The sequence below is a fragment of the Leopardus geoffroyi genome, chromosome A2 (assembly GCF_018350155.1).
Source record: "Leopardus geoffroyi isolate Oge1 chromosome A2, O.geoffroyi_Oge1_pat1.0, whole genome shotgun sequence".
Lineage (NCBI taxonomy): Eukaryota > Metazoa > Chordata > Mammalia > Carnivora > Felidae > Leopardus > Leopardus geoffroyi.
In genome coordinates this window covers 20260182-20282737 of record NC_059331.1, presented here as the reverse complement: position 1 = coordinate 20282737, position 22556 = coordinate 20260182, and the positions used below count along the sequence as shown (strand labels likewise).

The window sequence follows — 22556 nt, the reverse complement described above, 5'->3', positions numbered from 1 at the left end:
GAATTGACACGAATATATTGTTTATCTTTCATAGAACTTTCCCCCAAAGATTTACAAGAGCAAAATATTTTGGGGAGTGGTTTTTGCTACATTTTCTATAAAAAAAAAAAAAAAAAAAAAAAAGCTTCAGGGACCCTGGGTGGGTGGCTTAGTTGGTTAAGTGTCTGACTCTTGATTTCAGCTCAGGTCATGATCTCATGGTTCATGAGATTGAGCCCTGCATTGGGCTCTGTGCTGATAGTATGGAGTATGCTTGGGATATTCTCTCTCTCTCTCTCTCTCTCTCTCTCTCTCTCTCTCTGTGTGTGTGTGTGTGTGTTTGTGTGATCTTCCTCTGCTTGTGCACACGTGCTCTATCTCTCGTTCTCTCTCAAAATATGTAGCTTCAGAATTTTGGTCCTCAGAGATCTAAGTCAAGGGATTTTTCTATGTGTGGTATGTAGACGTATGCATTTTTGAGGAGAGAAAGGGATCCCAGCTCTTTGTCTGATTCTCAAAAGGGGTTCCTGATCCTAGAAAGGTAAGAATCACAGTTTTCATCCAGTTTGTCTCATTTGACAGTTAAGAAAACCGAAGTTGGGAGGGGGTGAGAGGACTTGAAGAGTATTCTGGCTCCCAGTGCTGGGTTTCCCACTGTACCACAAATGAAATTATCTGAGGGGGGGTCTCAGAGTTAAGTTTTTGTTGCTTGCACATCCCTTTTCTCCCCCTTTATCACTGTAGGAAGTATGTCCAGTTTACTTGCCTGTGTTCATGTGTTATTTACTTATATTTTTGATTTCTTAGGCCAAGCCATGACTACAGTAGCGGTGCATGTGGACTCCAAAGCTGAGCTCACTACCCTGCTGGAGCAGTGGGAAAAGGAACATGGCAGTGGGCAGGACATGGTACCTATCCTTACCAGGTATAAACAATTATATATTTTTAAAAATTCATTTAAAAAAAGGGAAAAATTGGAGAGTAGGGGAACATTTTTATCTTGAATGTGAATTCTAAATCCATCTTTATCTCACTACTTCTTGAAGCTCTTACATTTCTTACTTTTCCTTTGAGGCTGTTAGTTCTTATTCTCTTTCTTTAGGTTCTTCTCATCTGTGTTTCAATCCTAGGGTTTTGTTAGTGGTTCTCTTTTCTCTTCACCCTGAATATTCTACCTAGTTTCGTTCCTGTCCATGATTTAAAACATTATTCCTAGGTTCAGTTTAAAATTTCTATTTCTGCTTCAGACTCCTCTTTTTAAAAATTTCACACCCTTTTCTCAGCTGCTTGGTATACCCATCTTTACCTGGCTATTTGCAGACACCTGAAACATACCATGTCTACAATAGAGCTTATCATATTCATCCTGCCTCCTCCTCCTTTCACAGTTTGTGCTTTTGTACTCCCTGCTTGGTGTACATAGTTTCAAACTAAAAACCTGAAAACCATCTCCCCAGTGTATTCCTCTCTAGTACAATTTAGCCCCCAAGCAGGATTTCTGTTTTTTCTTCTTCCCTATTCCCCCTTACCACTTTATTCATTAGATACTGATCATGTCTTGATTGGCCTCTTAGGCAGTGTGAATTTTCTCTCCATATCCAGTTTACCCTCCTCCAATACATCCTTCTATTGGCTGAAAGAGTCCTCTTTCTAAACACAAATCTGATTTTTATGTCTTTGATTGTAATTCTTCTCTGACTCCATTTTTCCTACAGAATAAAATATAAACTTTGTAGAGTAGTCTAGGAAGCCATTTATGATTTGGCCCCCGCTTCCCTTTTCTGCCTCATAGTATTAGTCTCTTTCAGTAAGGAATAGTACGGTATTTTCTAATGTCTGTGTTCCTTTGGCCTGAAATGCCTTTCTTTGGTATGTCTGTCTGCCTGACAAAGAATCAGTTTGAGAATCATGTCTGTAAAACCTCTGACTTTGACATTCCCAGGTAAGTTTGGGCACTCCTTTTTTTCTTTTTTAATACTTCTGTCATTCATATATATGTATATGTATGTGTGTATATGCACATATACACACACATAAAATGTGGTATAATTCCCCTCATTTTAACTCTAATCACATTGTACTATAATTCTTTTTTTTTTTTTTTTTCATGTGTCACTTTACTAAATTGTAAGTTTTTTAAAGACAGGTACTACACCTTTTTCATTGGTGTCTTCTTGGACAATGACATGTGCATGCCTGGTACATAGTAACTATGTGGGACATAATTTTACTAAATGATTGTATTAAACAGGAGAATGAAAAATAAAGGCTGGAGAGGGATGCCCATGGTTTTTCTAAAGAGGAGGTCACTGGAACATGGGGATCTTTAACATCTAATCTTTGATACAGCAGAGAAAAAAGCCTTTTGTTTATGCAATGATGTATTCTATAGGAATAAAGAGAACTATGATCTTTTGAAAGTTTAAACAGGGATAAATGCTTTGTTGCTGTTGATACATGGGGAACATGTGAAAGTGCAGTTTATTTTTTTTTTAGGAACAGGATTATTGCTGACAGGTGGAAAGTGGATTTTAATTTATAGAGGCATTGGAGATTAAGAACTACTGATCACAAGATACTTGAAATGCAGCCACAGTGAATTAAAGAGTCTAAGTATTATGCAGTTAAAATATGAACTATTGCTGTAACTAAAAGAAGAGAGTCATAAATAGGGATAATAATGTTAGTGGTAGTTTCACCTAATTGGAAAAAGTATTTATTGAGTACATATACTAAAGATACTCAATGTTTTATTTTGAAGAATATTTCACATTCATGATCATATTTGACCCTCCACTTAGTCACTGTGCTGTGATATTCAGTAGTGCAAAGCCTAGAGGGGCTCTGTCTTCAAGGAGATCACCATCTGGGGGGCAACTAGCAGATACAAAACAATGAGTAGTAGTACAAATTAATATCTAATGAGGTGTTAAATTGGGCAGTATGGTTCCTTAATATTGCAATGGTTATGAGTATGGAAAGGATGTTAATGAGTCAGTTTCTTTTATTCACTCAGCAAATATCTGAGGACCTTTTGTGTGTTGCAACTATCAGATACTTCCCTGAACCTCAGTTTCCTCATTTGTCACTAAAAGTATCACTGAGAGCTGCATTGTTAAATGGCACCCTTCTTTGGAGCTACTTGCAAAAGACAGCCAGACAGTGGAGACCTAAGCTTAGAATTTTGGGTTTTAACTCCTAATTCCTGTGGTAAAGGTTTTTTGGAATAGGGAATTGAAAGATGGTGGATATAGATTGATGAGAAGCAGAGAAAGAAGGTTTTCTAGGAAAAGTGAAAAATGTGACTAAAAAAAGCATCGAGGGGAGAAGGAACTGGGGCATTTTTTTTTTTAATTTTTATTTATTTATTTATTTTTCCAATACATGAAGTTTATTGTCAGATTGGTTTCCATACAACAACCAGTGCTCATCCCAAAAGGTGTGGGGCATGTTTTTGTGGCAGTGAGGAAAGGGCCCTCTACCACAGTGAAGGGCGAATATAAGGTAGGAGTGGAAAATAAAGTTACATGGAGCAAGATCTTTAAGGATATTCAACGTTAGACAGGTTTAAGAGCTAGTAGGATGTGTTAAAAGTCCAGTATTTTTGAAATGGGCAATTCCCGTCATCCAAATTGTGGGTGTGGTAGTTCACTGGATATTTCCTGAAGTTCTTTCACATGTCTGTGGTCTCTTCTTTACTCCCACCTCAAATGACTGCATGTTTTGGGTGTTTTGGTATATTCCATGAACAGCAAATGAATTTCAGGCTTGCCTCTTCTTTTTTTTTTTTTTTTTTTTAATTTTTTTTTAACGTTTATTTATTTTTGAGACAGAGAGAGACACAGCATGAACGGGGGAGGGGCAGAGAGAGAGGGAGACACAGAATCAGAAACAGGCTCCAGGCTCTGAGCCATCAGCCCAGAGCCCGACGCGGGGCTCGAACTCACGGACCGTGAGATCGTGACCTGAGTTGAAGTCAGACGCTTAACCGACTGCGCCACCCAGGCGCCCCTGCCTCTTCTTTTATCTGCCACAACTTTCACTACTTTTTTTGGCAGTTTTCTTAAGAAAAATATGTTTTTTTAGCTTAGACTTTTTATTTACTATTTATGTTTTTTTATTTATTGTAGTCAAATCTTTGACTTGATTCTGTGAAAAGAGACTGGAATTGGGCCAAGCTATGTGAGCGTTACCCAAGTTCTACGGTTTGTTTTTTCATACTATTTTTTTTTTTTTTTAATTTTTTTTTTTCAACGTTTATCTATTTTTGGGACAGAGAGAGACAGAGCATGAACGGGGGAGGGGCAGAGAGAGAGGGAGACACAGAATCGGAAACAGGCTCCAGGCTCCGAGCCATCAGCCCAGAGCCCGATGCGGGGCTCGAACTCACGGACCGCGAGATCGTGACCTGGCTGAAGTCGGACGCTTAACCGACTGCACCACCCAGGCGCCCCTGTTTTTTCATATTATTGAGACATATACTGTACAGTACTCTGCTTGATGGATTCTTTACTTGCAAAACTATCATCTATATCACATTAAAGAACTTGAGTACTACCTCCATAAGACTCCTTCCTGCCCTATCCCAGTCAAATCTACCTTAAATTGTTTTTCTGTTTGTTTTTTTTCGATTCTCAGTTTTCATTGTAACCACACTTAACTAGCTCTCACATGTAAGGTTTGTTCAAAGCAGAGTACATATATTACCTTAAACCTCAAGGAAACTCTCTAAGGTAGGGACTATTCCCCTCATCTTACGGATGAGGCACAGAAAGGTTAAATAACTTGATCAAAGTCACACACAGTGGAAGAGGTATGATTTGAACCTTAACCATCTGGCTCCAGAATCCATGTTTTTAATTTCTGTGCTGTATTGCTTAGTTTCAACTGAAGATACTAGTAGATCTTATGGTATGTAATTCTAAACATTTTATGTCACAGCCCTTTGTGGCAAAGATAATTCTCAGAGTTTAAAGGGAAGGGTAGAAAAAGTAGAAATACTTTCGAGACTTACTGGGGAAAAATATACCAGAATGGGCAAGAGTTTTTGCAGGTTGCTTAACTTTTAAGACTAGGAAGTATGGTTTTGTAGACATAAAGCATATAGGAGAGTTTGAGTTAGGACAGAGCATGACAGATACTGGAGAGTGTGAAAACCTTGTATTTGATTGTCGTTACAATAGGTTAAAATATCAGTCTTAGAGTATTCAAAATGTGATTTTTCTTATTTTAAAAAGAAGGCATGAATAAAAAAAGACTATTGATACATGTAACAAATAACATGGATCACTCAAAATATGCTGAGCTAAAGAAGCCAGTCATAAAAATAGTGTAAACAATTCCATTTGTATTAAATTCTAGTACAGGCAAAACTAATCTGTGATGATAGAAAGCAGATGAGTGATTGCTTGGGATATGGGTGGGAGCTTAGGAGTGGGGGTGGGGGGAAAATGTCACAGGCTGAAGTAAAAGCACTTAGGGCCCTGAAACAATTGTGAACTCTCTGAAGAGCAGAGAAGACCATGTGACTGAAGCTTATTAAACTGGAATGGAGAGTAGAAGTCAGAGATGCCAACAGAGGCTGGGTTAGTATAAGCCATGGTCATACTTGGATTTAATTGAAGTTATTGTGGTAAGTTGCTGGAAGTTGGAGAATGAATTGCCAAACATTGAAGCAAGAAGTTTGGAGAAAAGGCTGTCGCAGGTGGTTCAAGCATTTGATGATGGTGTTCTGGGCAGGGATAGGAATGGTCAAGATTTAGAGAAATGATTGAGGGTCGCTGGGTGGCTCAGTTGGTTAAGTGCCTGACTCTTGATTTTGGCTCAGGTCATGATCTCATGGTTCTTGAGTTTGAGCTCTGTGTCAGGCTCCATGCTGACAGCGTGGAACTTACTTGGGATCCTCTCTGCCCCTCCCCTTTTTGCACTCTTTCTGTCTCAAAATAAACAAAACTTAAAAAAAAAAAAAAAAATGGAGATACCTGTGTAGGTAGTGCCAAAAAGAATTGTGGGAGTGAGGAGAAAGGGAAGGTTTTAACGATGACTCCTAGGTTTTTGGCTCCTTGAGGGGATGGTAGTCCAATTTTTTGAGACAGGCAAGTGGAGAGAAGAATGAATTTGGGAGTGGACATTGTTTTATTTAGATCTCTGTGTTCATTAGGAAAATATCTTTTTTCTCACTTTTTACTTTTATTTTACACTTTGTTGAATTGACTATTGTAGGTGGTGGTACTTTTTTTTTTTTTTTTTTTTTTTTTTTGTATGCTTGTCTAGAGTTGACCCTGTCTTCCCTTTGTGCTAGGATGTCTGAATTGATTGAAAAAGAAACTGAAGAATATCGTAAGGGGGATCCAGACCCATTTGATGACCGACATCCTGGTGAGACCTGTGTTCTCTTAAGCCTGGTTCTAATTTTCTTACAAAAGAAGATAGCTTAATAGGAAAATTGAAATAGCATCTTTCGTGCTAAGTTTTAAGACCATCTAATTGTTAAAATATTGCTCCAGGTGAGGTAGTAAGGAAAAATAAATTTCTAGAAGAATTGAAATTTTTGTAATATTTACGTATCAAATAGAGGATAACTAAGGAGCTAAATTATGTAGGTGTACCTTATTGACTCCATTGATAGGATTACTTAGAGGAAAATGTTCTCCCTTTCTGACTTTTAACACAGAAGAGATTATTCTCTGTGCTTTAATTTTTCAAACATGTTTGAAACAGTTATGAACTTGGATTCTTTGAAGGAATAAAAGGGATAATTACCGTTTTACTATGAGGAAATGTAGTTGAATACATTCAGTGCCTTCCTTTTAGTTATGAAACGGATACTTGGAACCTTGAATAATAAATAGAGTTCTTGATGTCTGCTTTAGTATTTCAGCAGCTGAAGTATGCCATTTCATGTTAATTTGGTTTTATTTTGGGCTAATTAGAACCATGACAATCCAGTGTGCTTTGGCATAGAATTTGGTATGATACAGAACTACATGAGACTTGAGACTTTGCCATTTTATGTCTTCTCTAAGAGTACCAGTGGGAAAGCTTAAATCAAACTTTCTCTGTGTGAAGTGAGAAGCAGTCCTTTGTGGAAAAAAGAGATATTGTATGTGTGGAGAGAGATGAGAATGAGTGGGACTTATAAAAATAAGAACATTGTATATATACCTGAATGGTACAGGGTTTATTTCTATTTCCTAGACTTTTGTTCTCAAATATAAGTAAGCTGGGCATTTCAAATTGAGTGTCTAGTTATTTATGTGATGTTACCTGTTGCTCTTGTCCTAGACATCCTCACTTGTGACTTTGGAGGACTATTCACCTATTTAACTCTTACCTTCAGTGAGGCAATCAGAGCATAAGTATAAATGTGAATGTGAGAGAAGAAACTAAGTTAACTTATGGGGTTATGAAAAGAATTAAAAGAGAGATGATCATGCTTAGTGACCTTGGAAAGGCCTTGGAAAGGATGAAATGGTATGAAGAAGGGAGAGACAGAATGATTGATACACTTTTCAGGAGAAAATTTTAAAGACAGTTTTTTCCTCCCTACCTCTTATGTTATTAGGTATGATTTCTATTAATAAAAGTGAGGATGCCAGTTTTGTCATTTATTAAGAGAGAGAGGTAATCTGAGGTCTTCATCTAGTTTTTATGATACCATTCTGTAACTTTTCTTTTTGTGGTTTACCTTGGAATACTGATTATAGCTTGGTAGAAACTTCATAGCAGTGGCTCACATCTTCTCTTTATCCTAAATTGTATTTTGAGTTTGACTAAATTTGCCACTCTAATGATCTTAAAGGAAAATTAAAATAGATGGTATCTGTTTTAAAAACCAATAATTCTACCAATCGTTAATTCTTTTACCTGTATTGAGTAGATTCTAGGTTCCTGGCCTTTCTTTCTCCAGGAGCTGAGAAGTTAAGATGGCGAAACTTATCATAACTTTAGAGTTGGTATTACTTAGTGGGATTCCCTTCCTGTGCCTGCCCCCACAACCTGGAATATCATTACAGGTTTGAGGATGCATTTCTGCTACTTTTGGTATATAGTTGAAAAAGAGATTAGATTTGGAGTATTATCTCCTCCAGGCCACCCATCAAAAGAAGTGCTTCCTACCTAAATCTGGCTGGGAAATCAGGGGTTTTCTTTCTCTTAGGCTCCTTTATGATTCTTTTTTAGACCTTGTGTACTCTTAGTAATGCTGGTCTGGGTCTACTGCACATTTATTTAGTTTGGCATGGCTGTGTAGGCAACGTGCTGGGAGATGGGAAAGTTAGAAAGCAGTGTCTCAAGTTTTTATATTGTCACTTTTAATTTTAGAGAATGTTTCTTATGAAATCTGATTCATCAAAAAAGTTTTTCTTTGTTTCTGTTTATTTTTGCTGGCATTTTAATGGTACTTGTAATAACCCAGGTGCCTTTCCAGAGGTCTGAGTTGCTTGACTGGGATGACGTACTCATTCCTTTGTTTGTTCCTCCCCTTTTCTTTTGGTAGGTCGAGCTGATCCAGAGTGTATGCTGGGCCACTTGCTGAGAATACTCTTCAAGAATGATGATTTCATGAATGCAGTAGGTTTGCTTCTTACTTTTCTCCAGAGATTATCATCAGTGGATGCTATACCTTTATTGTTTGTAAATAGTTTGTTTTCTCTTGAGGTCTTGACAAAGTTGGGAATAGTGTGGGTAGATTTTGTTTGTTTGTTTGTTTGGTATTGGTTCAACAAGCTAAGAGTCGTCATGGATTTCTTTCTTACCAAAGTCCTGGTCGTGGCCAAGGTGTTTTCTCTTTGGTGTGTATTTTCATTGTTTGAATATGGCAAGGACTCCCAAGGCATCTGTACTCCTCCTAGGGCAAGATGATTTTGAGTTTGGGAATATAGACGTTTTCTTGAATTTCTGAATAGAAAACTCAGAGTGATGTATGTATGAGGCATGATTCTGCACTGACACTGTGGTGTGTGCATTGGGCATTTGGAGGGAGACAAAACTACCTTCTCTAACTCAGGGCTGTTGAGAAATAAATGAGGTGGGGGGAATATATATAGCATTCACAGGGCCTGAGATAGTAATTATTCAGTAAGTTGTAGCTGTTAGGTTTGTTTTTGGAGGCCAAATTGCATGATCCTTGAGAGCATGGGCTTTGGGGTCCATGTTTTGGGTTTAAATGGAACTTCACTGTTCACTGGCAGTTTGATCTTGAGGCAACTTAAGCCTCTCCAAACTTCATTTTCTCCAAGCTTTATTTTCCTAATCTATAAAATAGGGATGATCTTCCCTTTAAAATATTTTTGTAACCTTTGAATGAAATGAGTCATGAAAAGTGCCGTGCTCGATTCGGCAGCACATATGCTAAAAAAAAAAAAAAAAAAAAAAAAAAAAAAAAAAAGTGCTTAGCACAGAACTTGGTACATGAGGGCTCAGTAAGTACTATTATTATTATCTGTACTGTATTAACTATTATTCTCTGTATTGTATTAACTCCAATTTATTTCTTGATCACCAGTGTCTCTTCTCTGCTTCTCTGGAAATGTTGAGCTGTCCTCTAGATATCCCCACTTGGATATTCCCCACAGGCACCTTGAATTCCACCTGTCTAATTGTGTGCTGTATAGTCTGTTTCTCTTGTTCTCTAGCTCAGTAATGATGTCCTTGTCTAGCCAGCTAGACAACTTTATTTTTCCAAGTTCTCTTATTCAGTTAAACTTACAGGTCTTATCATTCCTTTTCATTTAACTTCATAAATCCCTCCATTTCTTTATGTCCTTGCTGCCAGACCTTAGTTTAGCCACTACCATCTCTCTCTTGGTGATCGTAATAACCTCTTAACTGATTTCTCATCTTGTCTTGTTCTCTTCCAACCTATTCTTCACTTTATAGCCCAGAAATTATTCTAAAATGCAAAAAGTGATCATGGCATCCTCTTGCTTGTAATCTATTAGTGGTTTGCCATTGGCCTCAAGATGAATTTTAAATTCCTCAGTTTATAAACCCAATCTCTCTGGCTTTTGTTCTTTTAATTTTAAATTCTTGCCCTTTGTCTCGCCTCTCCTCCCCACTCTTCCTTAGCTACTCCTACTTGTCCTTTACATTCTAGCTTGAAATCCCTCCCCCTCTAAGCCTTTCTCTGATTCCTCTGCAGGGGTTGTGTGACCTCCTACAAACTTCTTTAGCATCGTATACTCATGATATTTGTTTTTCCAACTGTCACTTCTGTTGGATTATGAACCCTTTGATGGTGGCACTACATCTTATTCACTGTTGTATACCCAGCACGGAATACAGTGCCACTTAGTAGTAGAGATTCAATAATATTTGAGTACTAGAAGGAAGTTTTATTAACGCATTTATATGTGTTTATAATTTGTATATAATATTAAATGTATTTATAGTAGAAGTACAAAATTCAAGTTTTTCATTAACTATTGTCAAGAATCTGGAGGGGGTTGGTTGTCTTGCCCTGCTTTATCCTTCTGAAAAAGTGTATGTAAGAATAGGGGTTAAAAAAAGAATAGGGAGTGATTTCTTCTGGATACTCTTTTTTGAGAGAGAATGCATGTGCCCAAGTTGGGGAGTGGCAGAGGGTGAGGGAGAGAGAGAGAATCTTAAGCAGGCTCCATACCCAGCTTGGAGCCTGACATGGCCTCCATCTCAGGACCATGAGATCATGACCTGATTTGAAATCAGGAGTCAGATGCTTAACTGACTGACTGAGCCACCCAGGCCCCCCTTCTTGATATTCTTTGAGCTTTAATTTCTGTGGTTGCTGATTTGTTCTTTTGGGAGGATTTGACATTAAAGCTGCAGAAGAAATATATGATCCCATCATGGCTCAGTGGGTTATAATAATTAAGGGTTTAATTAGTAATTGTTAGGTATAATCTTCTTAAATACCTCTTAGGGAAGTGATGGGAATGTATTGAGTTTATTAGACTTCATTAATTTGCCTGGGTTGAATTTCAGATGAAAAGTATTCCTCTGTTTTTTTTTACAGCTGGTGAATGCATATGTGATGACAAGCCGAGAGCCCCCTTTGAACACTGCAGCTTGCAGACTTCTATTGGACATCATGCCAGGGCTAGAAACTGCTGTTGTCTTTCAAGAAAAGGTACTTACTAAAAAGAAAAGTCATTTTATTTTTAAATTGAATGTTGATCTGTTTGATTTGTCTTTGTTAAGATAATTGTTACACATTTTTATAACAATAATGTTATAGAAATATAAGAAATCAATAAAAATATAAGAGTAATTGTTTTCATGAGTACTTACTGCTTAGGTGCTATAGTATATCTTAAGTCTTAAGATTGTATGTTAAAAAAAATTTAAAAAAAAATTTTTTTTTTTTAATGTTTATTTATTTTTGAGACAGAGAGAGAGCATGAATGGGGGAGGGTCAGAGAGAGAGAGGGACACAGAATCTGAAGCAGGCTCCAGGTTCTGAGCTGTCAGCACAGAGCCCGACGCGGGGCTCAAACTCATGGACCGTGAGATCATGACCTGAGCCGAAGTCGGACGCTTAACCGACTGAGCCACCCAGGCGCCCCCCAAATTTTTTTTTTAATGTTTATTTTGAGAGAGATAGAACACAAGTCCGGGAGGGGCAGAGGGAGAGGGAGACACAGAATCTGTAACAGTCTCCAGACTCTGAGCTGTCAGCAGAGCCTGACGTGGGGCCTGAACCCATGAACCGTGACATCATGACCTGGGCCGAAGCCAGATGCTTAACTGACTGAGCCATCCAGGCCCCCTGGTTAAGATTGTATGTTTTTAGAATGGATTTATGATATTATCCAAACTCTTATTCTTCATGAGTTGTCTTCCTTAGTGAGGAAGGACTTTTCTACTTTGAGGAAACCCATTCTATTCTTGTGTTATTTATTTATTTATTTTAATTTTTGGGGGGTAGTATTTAATATTTCGTTAATATTTGAAGATCTGTTTTGTGCTGTGTCTTATGGTGGGTGTTGATAATACTTTTGTCAGCAAGATGGAAGATTTCACATAATGTATTTGGGAGGGCACATACAAATAAACTGATAATTTCAAATAAGGATAAGTACTATGAAGACCAGAAAGTGGTAATTTGATAGTGACTGTGATAGTGTGTGTGTATACTTCAAATGTCAAAAATTTGTTGCTCTATTTTTAGAAGTAATACAGATATTTTGTTCTCAGCATTAAGAATTTGCAGTGTGAATTGGGTATGTCACATAATTTTCTTTTTCTCAAAGATATTAAAATTTAATGTTCTGAAATAATCTGGAGGTCTTAGTGTAGTTAAATGTAGAAACCAAATGAAAGATCTGGAAATAGATTTTCATTTAACTTTTTTAAAAGTTTATTTTTCTTTTTTTGAGCGAGAGAGTGTGTGTGCAAGCGGAGAGGGGCAGAGAGAGGGAGAGAGAATCCCAAGTAGGCTCTGTGCTGACAACTCTGACATGGGGCTTGAATTCACAAATGGTGAGATCATGACCTGAGCCAGATCAAGAGTTGGACACTTAACTGACTGAGCCACTCAAGTTCCCCATCATTTAACTTTTAAGGAAATTGTTACGCAATTGTATCACGTAAGGTATCTTAGAGAATAGCATTGTAATTAACGTTGTAATTTGCACATTGTATACAGACAAGTTTTAAAAATCTCCAATTAGTTATGATTGTGGGAGACCAAAAACATCTATAAAAATATTTTAATATGCATTTTTTATTAAATGTTTATTTATTTTGAGAGAGAGAGCATGTGCGTGACCAGGGGAGGGGCAGAGGAAGAGGGAGAGAGAGAATCCCAAGCAGTCTCCGAGCTATAAGCACAGAGCCTGAGTGGGGGTGGGGGTGGGGCTCGGGCTCGATCCCACAAACTATGAGATTGACCTGAGCTGAAAGCAAGAGTTGGGCACTTAACCAGCTGAGCCATCCAGCCGCCCCTTAATATGTATTCTTTTAAAAACCAAGATGACAAATGAAGCATTTATACCAGTGTATTTGTATATGCAAGATTTGTAGAAGACTATAGATGATTTTACTGTGCTTTGTAAAAGTGTCCTGGTTGTCATTGTAGGAAAGTCATCTCTGGTTCTTTGTAGTTGCATCATTGTATATTTAGAATGAAGTAAATACCCTTTGGATGTCAGAAACACTGAGGGATTTTTTTGAGTAATAAAATTTGTTTCATAATAACTCATTTCTGGTGAGAGAAGTGAATTATTAAAGCAAAATCATATGTTAGATAGGAAATAACATAGCTTTGAATCCAGTGTCCTAGAGCACAGATTACAAACTTCTTTGAGATTGTGAGGCCTTAATGTTGGATTACATGATGATCTTTATCCTTCAGAAGTATCCTATGCAAATTTTTTGGTGTGAATCAATATTTTACTTTAAAATACAATTATAACTTGTAAATTAATGAGTTAGAGATCATTATTTTTGGAAAGATGGGCTACTGGTGTTTTACAAAGCTCTGGTTCAGACTCTGCTTTACAGCAGTATTTCTTAAACTTTGTGAACTGTAGTAACATGTTTTTACATTGCAACCCAGTACATACAGTAAGTATATGAAAAAGAAGTTTTTTGAACATTGTTTACTCTTTGTGTGATACATTCTAATATTTCACTAAATTGATTCTATTTTAGCCACTATTTTTTTTTAAAAAGTTGCTTATTTGTACTTTCAGAGATAGTGAAATAGCTTTACATTTTATTTACAATTATTTGACTAGTTTTCTTCATTATATTAAGCGTGTTACAGAACTGAGCACTTTAATATTATTTATGTAATAGGTTTTTTTTTTTTTTTTTTAACATTTATTCATTTTTTTGAGAGACAGACAGCACAAGCAGGGGAGGGGCAGAGAGAGGGGGAGACACAGAATCCGAAGCAGGCTCCAGGCTTGGAGCTGTCAGCACAGAGCCCGATGTGGGGCTCGAACTCATGAAATGCAAGATCATGACCTGAGCCAAAGTTGGATGCTCAACCGACTGAGCCACCCAGGCGCCCTGTTTTTTCTTTTCTTTTAAAAGAGAGCGCATGTGAGGTCGTGTACACATGCAGGCAGGGGAGAGACAGAGGGAGAGGGAAAGAGAATCTTAAACAGGCTCCATGCTCAGTGTGGAGCCCAATGTGGGGCCTGATACCGTGATCCTGGGATCATGACCTGAGCCAAAATCAAGAGTTGAATGTTCAACCCACTGAGCTACCAAGGTGTTCCTGTACTAGGTTTTTCCTATGGTTAAGTTTGTCAGTGTTAAGTCAGGTCAGGACTTTTAGGGACTTTTTAAAAAAAATTTTAAATTTTTATTAAAAAATTTTTTTTAATGTTTATTTTTGGGAGAGAGACAACGCAAGCAGGGGAGGAGCAGAGAGAGAAGGGGAGACACAGAATCCGAAGCAGGCTTCAGGCTCTGAGCTGTTAGCACAGAGCCTGATGCAGGGCTTGGACCCATGGACCACTAGATCGTGATCCGAGCTGAAGTTGGATGATTAATGGACTGAGCCACCCAGGTGCCTCTAGGGACTTATTTTTTAAGTATTGTTTTGATGTTTTTCTCTTTGAGGTTGTCCTTAAATTATTGGAGGTGGGAGGGATAAAATCAGAGAGACTGAGGTCTCAGAAAGTATAATCTGTAAGTGAGTGTTTCTCAGATTTTATATTCTGGAACATTAAGATTCCTCTAAAATGTTAATAGGTGCTTTATGAAAAAAGTGTCCATGAGATCATTTAATAGGTGGATGGCTACCATTTATTAAGTGCTAGCCCTGTACTAAGCATTTGTTTTGCATCATGTATTAATCGTCACAGCATCCTGTGAGGTAGGAAGAAAACCATGAATATATGACCTTTCAGAAGCTGAGAGGGAAAAAAATGGTTTTAAGAAAGAAGGGAGCAGACCCAGATCTATCCAGGATAACTTGGAAACTTTCCTATTGCATGCACACACAGATTCAGGTAAATTGCAATAAACTCTTAGAGAAATCCCTAGGTGCCAGACGTAACTGTAAAAACAAAGTGGTAGTTGAGGACAGGAGATAAAACCTTGGCTGAACAGTTGGAACTGGGACCTCGACCCCTGTGTAAAACCAGTACTCCCAAAGGACCTTCAGTGAAACAGTGCAAAAGAGAAGTATCTGCCTACTGCCATGAAAGATGACTGGTTTCTCAGTCTGTGACTCCACTCTGATGGCAGGGGGTGAGGGTGTGAGGTAGGGGTGGATAAATCTCTGAGACACTCTGGGCACAACCTTTATTTTGGTGTATGTTTGAAATTTCTGCCATATGAATAGGAACCCCAAAGTCAAGAAATTAACAAAATAATTGTCCTGAACTAACCATATTCCTTGAGTGTCTGACAAAAGCAAATGTAAAATTACTCTTGGGGGAAGCTCTCATAATCCAGGCTATAATGGATTTCAGAGAACAGCAATTTCCAGGTGAAGTGAGTTCACAAAAACATTACAAAATACACCAGGAAATAATTTTTCAGGATTAGGAATTAACAATAAAAATAAAGAGAAGAATCAAATAGAACAGATATCTGAAAGATATTAGGAAGTCCCTTTTAAATAACTGGATGTGTTTTCTTTTTGGATTTTTCATTACTAGTGTATAGAAATGCAACTGATGGGGCACCTGGGTGGCTCATTTGGCTCTCACGGCTTGTGGATTCAAGCCCCATGTTGGACTTTGTGCTGACGGCTCAGAGCCTGGAGCCTGCTTTGGATTCTATGTCTCCCTCTCTCTCTGCCCCTCCCCTGCTCATGCTGTCTCAGAAATAAACATTAAAAAAAAAGAGAACTGTAACTGATTTTGTATGCTGTAACTTTGTTGAATTCATTTATTCTAACATTGTGTGTGGAAGCTTAGAAGTTTTCTACATAAAATATCATGTCATCTGTGAATAGAGATAATTTTATTTCTTCTTTTCCAACATAAATGCCTTTAATTTCTTTTTCTTGTCCAGTTCTGGCTACAGCTTACTATGTTGAATAGAAGTGGTGAAAGCAGACATCTTTGTCTTGTTCTTTTTTTTCTAAAATTGTTTTTAGTGCTTATTTTTGAGAGAGAGCATGTGTGCACTCATGAGCAGGGGAAGGGCAGAGAGAGAGGGAGACAGAATCTGAAGCAGGCTCCAGGCTCTGAGCTGTCAGCACAGAGCTGGACACCCATGGACCTCAGCCAAAGTCGGATGCTTAATCAGCTGAACCACTCAGGCGCCTCTGTCTTGTTCTTGATGTTAGGGAGAAAGTCTGTTAGTCTTTTTGATTGTTGAGTATAATGTTGAGTGTGTGGATTTTTCATAACTGGCTTTTATGATATTAAGGAGGTTTCCTTCTATTCCTAATTTATTAAGTATTTTAATGAAAGTGTGTTGATTTTTGGCAGATTCTTTTTGTATCAGTTGAGATGATCAGATGGTTTTCCATTAATTCACAGTAATTTCATACTCATTGGGTGTAGTTTGGTGTACTAGATTGATTTTTGTATGTTGAACTATACTTGCATTCCTGGATAAATCCATTCATTGATCATGGTGTATAATCCTCTTAGTGTGCTGCTGTGGTATTTTATTGAGGTTTTTTTGTATCAGTATTCATAAGGGATGTTGTTCTATAGTTTTCTTATAGTGTCTTTGGCATCAGGATAACGCTGGCCTCATGGAATGAGTTTGAAGTGTTCCTTTATTTTTTGGAAGAGTTTGAGAAAGATTGGTATTCTTTAAATGTTTAGTGTCCAATTCACCAATGAATTCATCTGGTCCTGAGTTTTTCTATTTTGGGAGATTTTTCTTTTTTTTTTTTCTTTTTTTTTTTTTTATTTTTTTTTTCAACGTTTATTTATTTTTGGGACAGAGAGAGACAGAGCATGAACGGGGGAGGGGCAGAGAGAGAGGGAGACACAGACTCGGAAACAGGCTCCAGGCTCTGAGCCATCAGCCCAGAGCCTGACGCGGGGCTCGAACTCACGAACCGCGAGATCGTGACCTGGCTGAAGTCGGACGCTTAACCGACTGCGCCACCCAAGCGCCCCTATTTTGGGAGATTTTTGATGACTGATTCAGTCTCCTTACTACTTAGGTCTTAATCAGTTTTTCTTTATGAATCAGTTTTGGTAGATTGTGTATCTAGGAATTTGTCCATTTTGTCATTTTACCTAAGTTATTCATTTTGTTGGTATATAATTGTTTATAGTGTTTTACATGTTTTTTTTATTTCTGCAAGATTGGTAGTAAGATTGGTACAAACTTTTGTTTGTATTTTTAAATTTTATTTGTTTTTTAAGTTTGTTTATTTTGAGGAAGAGAGAGAAAGAGAGTGGGAGGAGCAGAGAGAGAGGGAGAGAGACAGAGAGAGAGAGAGAATCCTAAGCAGGCTCTACACTGTCAGCACAGAGCCTTATGTGGGGCTTGAACTCCTGAACCTTGAGATCATGACCTGAGCTGAAACTTAAGAGTTGGATGCCTAACTGACTGAGCCACCCAGGCATTCCTCTCTTTCAGTTTTGAGAGTAATGTGAGTCTTTTTTATTTTTATTTTTTAAATTTCTTTGGGTCTTGTTCAAGATTTGTCAATATTGTTGGATCTTTTCAAAGAAACAACTTTTGGTTTCATTTTCTGTATTTTTCTATTTGCTGTTTTACTTATCTTTACTCTAATCTTTATTATTTGCTTCTATTACCTTTGGGTTTTGTTTGCTCTTTTTCTAGTTCCTTAAAGTGTACAGTTAGGTTATTAGGGATTTGAGATCCATTTTTTTTTTTAATTGTATGTACGTTTGCAGCCATGAATTTCCCTCTTAGCAATGCTTGTGACACCTCCCACAAATTTTGGTATGCATTCATCTCAGGGTATTTCTAATTTCCCTGTGACTTCTTTGACCCCTGGGTTATTTAAAAGTGTATTAATTTCCACATATGAATTGTCCAGTTTTCCTTAGGTTGTTGATTTCTTATTTAATTTCAATGTGATTGGAAAAAATTCTTTGTAAGAGTTTATTCTTCTTTTTTTTAATTTTTTTTTTTTTCAACGTTTATTTATTTTTTTTGGGACAGAGAGAGACAGAGCATGAACGGGGGAGGGGCAGAGAGAGAGGGAGACACAGAATCGGAAACAGGCTCCAGGCTCTGAGCCATCAGCCCAGAGCCTGACGCGGGGCTCGAACTCACGGACCGCGAGATCGTGACCTGGCTGAAGTCGGACGCTTAACCGACTTGCCACCCAGGTGCCCCAAGAATCTAAATTCTTAACAAAAGTCCAAGACCATGGGAGAAAAATGGCCATTTGGGAAAGGAAACAGAGAGCTAGTGTGTATAAAGTTTACAGTTATTGAATTTAAAAATATAGTAGATGAATTAGAGTGAAGTTTAGACACAGCTGAAGATAGAACCGTGATACCATGATCTGAGCTGAAACAAAGAGTCAGACACTTAACCGACTGAGCCACCTAGGCACTTCTCATGTCAATATATTTTTTTTTTGAAAAAGTTAAAAAAAAAATTTTTTTTTTCAATGTTTATTTATTTTTGGGACAGAGAGAGACAGAGCATGAACGGGGTAGGGGCAGAGAGAGAGGGAGACACAGAATCGGAAACAGGCTCCAGGCTCTGAGCCATCAGCCCAGAGCCTGACGCGGGGCTCGAACTCCCGGAACCGCGAGATCGTGACCTGGCTGAAGTCGGACGCTTAACCGACTGCGCCACCCAGGCGCCCCTGAAAAAGTTTTTTAATGTTTTCATTAATTTTTTTTTTGAGAGAGAGAGAGAGAGAGAAAATGAACAGGGGAGGGGCAGAGAGAGAGAGAGGGAGACACAGAATCTGAAGCAGTCTCCAGGTTCTGAGCTGTCAGCACAGAGCTGGATACGGGTCTTGAACTCACCAGCTGTGGGATCATGACCCGAGCCAAAGTTGAAGCTCAACTGACTGAGTCACCCAGGAACTCCTCATGTCAATATTTTAAAACAAAATTTCTCAGCATGTGTTTTTCAGAGTGTTAATTTTTTGAAAAGAGGTTAAAATGTTTAGAAATATATGGAATAATGACTCCATGACCTTAGGGAAGAATTTAAGATACAAAGTGCACAAAATTTAAAAGAAAATACTGTTGAGTATGATTACATAAAAATTATGAACTTGTGTTTATCATAAAACACTTGTAAAAGCTGTGTATTTCACAGAAATGGAAGCCTAAATGGTCAACAGGAATGAAAAAATGCTGAACCTCATTAATAATGATGAATTCAGGGGCGCCTGGGTGGCGCAGTTGGTTAAGCGTCCGACTTCAGCCAGGTCACGATCTCGCGGTCCGTGAATTCGAGCCCCGCGTCAGGCTCTGGGCTGATGGCTCAGAGCCTAGAGCCTGTTTCCGAGTCTGTGTCTCCCTCTCTCTCTGCCCCTCCCCCGTTCATGCTCTGTCTCTCTCTATCCCAAAAATAAATAAACGTTGAAAAAAAAAAAAATAACGATGAATTCAAATTATATGCAGTGCTGTTTTTATACCCACCAGACTACAGAAGGTGAAAAGTATTATGACTGTGGTCAAGTGTTGACAGAGATGTAGAAAAAAGTATTCACTGTTGGTGGAAATGTGAATTGTTGCAGTCACTTTGGAAAATAGCCTGGCATTCTCTGGTAAAGTTGAGCATGCACACATCCTACATCCATGATGCAGTAGTTTTTTTTTGTTTTTTTTTTTTTAATTATTTTTGAGAGAGAGTGTGCGCATGTGAGGGAGGGGCAGAGATAGAGGAGGATAGAGGATTCGAAACCGCCTCTGTGCTGACAGTAGATAGCCTGATGCAGGGCTCGAACTCACAGACCGTGAGATCATGACCTGAGCTGAAGTTGGACACTTAACCAAGTGAGCCACCCAGGTGCCCCTGTTTAGTAGTTTATTTATTTATTTTTTAATGTTTATTTACTTTTGAGAGAGAGAGAGAGAGAGAGAGAGACAGTGCAAGCAGGGGAGGGGCAGAGAGAGAGGAAGACATAGAATCTGAAGCAGGCTGCAGGTTCTGTGCTGTTAGCACTTGGTGTTCGAACTCACGAACTGTGAGATCATGACCTGAGCTGGAGTCAGATGCTTAACTGACTCAGCCACCCAGGTGCCCCCTGATTTAGTAGTTCTGATCCTAGATGTCTGCTCTGTGGATAGCTGTGGATAGGCTTGCACAAAAATAGTTGGTTTTTTTCTGTTGTTTTTTTTTTTTTTTTAATTTTTTATTTAAAGATTTTTTTTTATGTTTCTTTTTGAGAGTGAGAGAGAGCACGAGTAGGGGAGGGGCAGAGAGAGAGGGAGACACAGAATCTGAAGCAGGCTCCAGACTCTGAGCTGTCAGCACAGAGCCCTCTTGTGGGGCTCAGACTCACAGAGTTGTGGTTTTTAAGCCAACAAAATAGCAGCAAAATATGGAGGTGAAGAACATCTGGAGGTCAACTGCCTGGGATCAGACCCCAGCTTTCACTTAATGTTACTTCACCTTATTGTGACTCAGTTTCCTTTTCAGTAAATACTTACCTAATCACGTAAGGTTGATAGAAGTTAATAAGTAATTGTGTCTAAAGTCTGTCTTATGTTGAATGCTATTTGTGACAATTACATGTAATAATATAGGTGAATGTAAAAAACATAATGGTGAATAATAACTTGCAGAAAAATGCAGTATCATGTGGTTTATATAGTTCAAAGCATATAACTTTAACAAGTTTAATGAGAAAATTGTTAAATTTTAGTAACATGGGTACCTTTTGGGAAGAGAGGACACAGGTGGTATAAGGAAGAACACATGGAAGATCTCTATCAAGTAGATCATGGGTGATTTTCATTTTCTTTGGACTATACATGTTTTTTTAATTAAAAAATTGTTTTTAACGTTGTATTTATTTTTGAGAGAGAGAGAGCGCGCGCGTCGAGAAGGAGCAGAGAGAGAGGGAGACACAGAATCCAAAGCAGGCTCCAGGCTCTGAGCTATCAGCACAGAGCCCGATGCGGGGCTCAAACCCACAAACCATGAGATCATGACCTGAGCTGAAGTCAGGTGCTTAACTGACTGAGCCACTCAGTTGCCCCTGGAGTATGCATGTTTATGTGTACTATTTCATAATAAAAACTAGTGAAAAATGAGTTTGGGATATGTGGTGTTAAGTACTTTGATGGATAACTTCTCATTAGTAATGTTAATTGTGCATTGTGAACTTCAAAGAATATAGAAGTTTTAGTGCTTCCCACTTGGTCATGGAATATTTTGGGTCTCAAACATCTAAGGTAAGACTGTTATGTGATTATTGATCTTTAGCTTGAATTTCAGTGGCTAGATAGGAATCTATTTCACAGATGCACAGATACTTTAATCCACTTAGACACTTTACTTGCATTTTTAAATTTATGAGCAGCATTGAAATATCTTATTAAGAGATTCTTTTATAAGACTAAAATCTTTGCTTATGTCTTTAATTATGAAAATGGTCTTTGCTGAATTGTACTATTTCATTTCCTTTACTATAGGAGGGAATTGTTGAGAATCTTTTCAAATGGGCCCGAGAGGCTGATCAACCATTGAGGACGTATTCTACTGGACTGTTAGGAGGTGCTATGGAGAATCAAGACATTGCTGCCAACTATAGGGATGAGAATTCACAGCTGGTAAGGACTATGTTAGAATTACTTTTTGTATAAGGTGGGAGAGTATTCACAAGTTCTTTCCTTACTACCTGAACTCGAAAAGGTAGATCTCATTCATTATATGGTACTGGAATATAGCTATAATTTTGACATTTCAAGATAACTTTTTTTTTTTTTTTAAGTCTGTGTATTCTGAGAGAAAGAGCGAGCTGGGGAGGGGCAGAGAGGTAGAGAGAGAATCCCATGCGGGCTCTGTGCTGTCTGTGCAGAGCCCGATGCAGGGCTTGATCTCACAGACTGTGAGATCATGACCTGAGCCAAGATCAAGAGTTGGACGCTTAACTGACTGAGCCACCCAGGCACCCCTCAAAATTACTTTTCATAATAGTTTTGATTTTACTTTTTTTAACTTGAAAATAGCCATTTTTCATCTTATCAAGGATCATGATCATTTATACTGGATAAAGAATAGAAGCATTCTCTTTATTTTCCCAACATTTGGATTATGAAAATTTTCAAACATACAGCAAAATAGAATTTTACAGAGAACAGCTGTGTACATACCACTTAAATTGTTTGTGAACATTTTACTATACCCATGCATACCCATCCATCCATCCACCTTTTCTTTTATTCATCCACCATCCTTTTTTTTTATGTAGTTTGAAGTAAATTGCAGGCATAATTTCTTTTTTTTTTTTTTAAACTAAGCATAATGCTATATTTTAGTGTTGGCTCAAAAAATAAGTACTTAAGGGGTGCCTTTGGTTGAGTGTCTGACTTTGGCTCATGTCCTGATCTCATGTTCCATGGGTTAGAGACCCACATCGGGCTCTGTGCTAACAGCTCAGAGCCTGGAGCCTGCTTCAGATTCTGTGTCTCCCACTCTGTCTGCCCCTCCCCTGCTTGCACCCTGTCTTTCTCTCTCAAAAATAAATAAAACAAAAAATAAAATAAGTACTTAAA

At 38.1% G+C, this 22556-nt stretch overlaps 1 protein-coding gene across 11 annotated transcripts in view; it reads left to right on the top strand.

The window, feature by feature from the left end:
* Positions 1-22556, top strand: part of DCAF1 (DDB1 and CUL4 associated factor 1) — a 90989-nt gene that overhangs the window by 16841 nt on the left and 51592 nt on the right. For 10 of the 11 annotated variants that reach the window (XR_006715845.1, XR_006715842.1, XR_006715844.1 and 7 more), the window contains exons 2-6: positions 787-904; positions 6281-6357; positions 8477-8550; positions 10973-11086; positions 21474-21611. Coding sequence is in view for 8 of the 11 variants with exons in the window: in XM_045492967.1 (XP_045348923.1) it covers positions 787-904; positions 6281-6357; positions 8477-8550; positions 10973-11086; positions 21474-21611 (521 nt within the window). In the remaining 3 variants the exon portion in view is untranslated. Of the gene's footprint in view, positions 1-786; positions 905-6280; positions 6358-8476; positions 8551-10972; positions 11087-21473; positions 21612-22556 lie in introns of those variants that run through there. The other variant, XM_045492968.1, reaches the window with a different exon arrangement.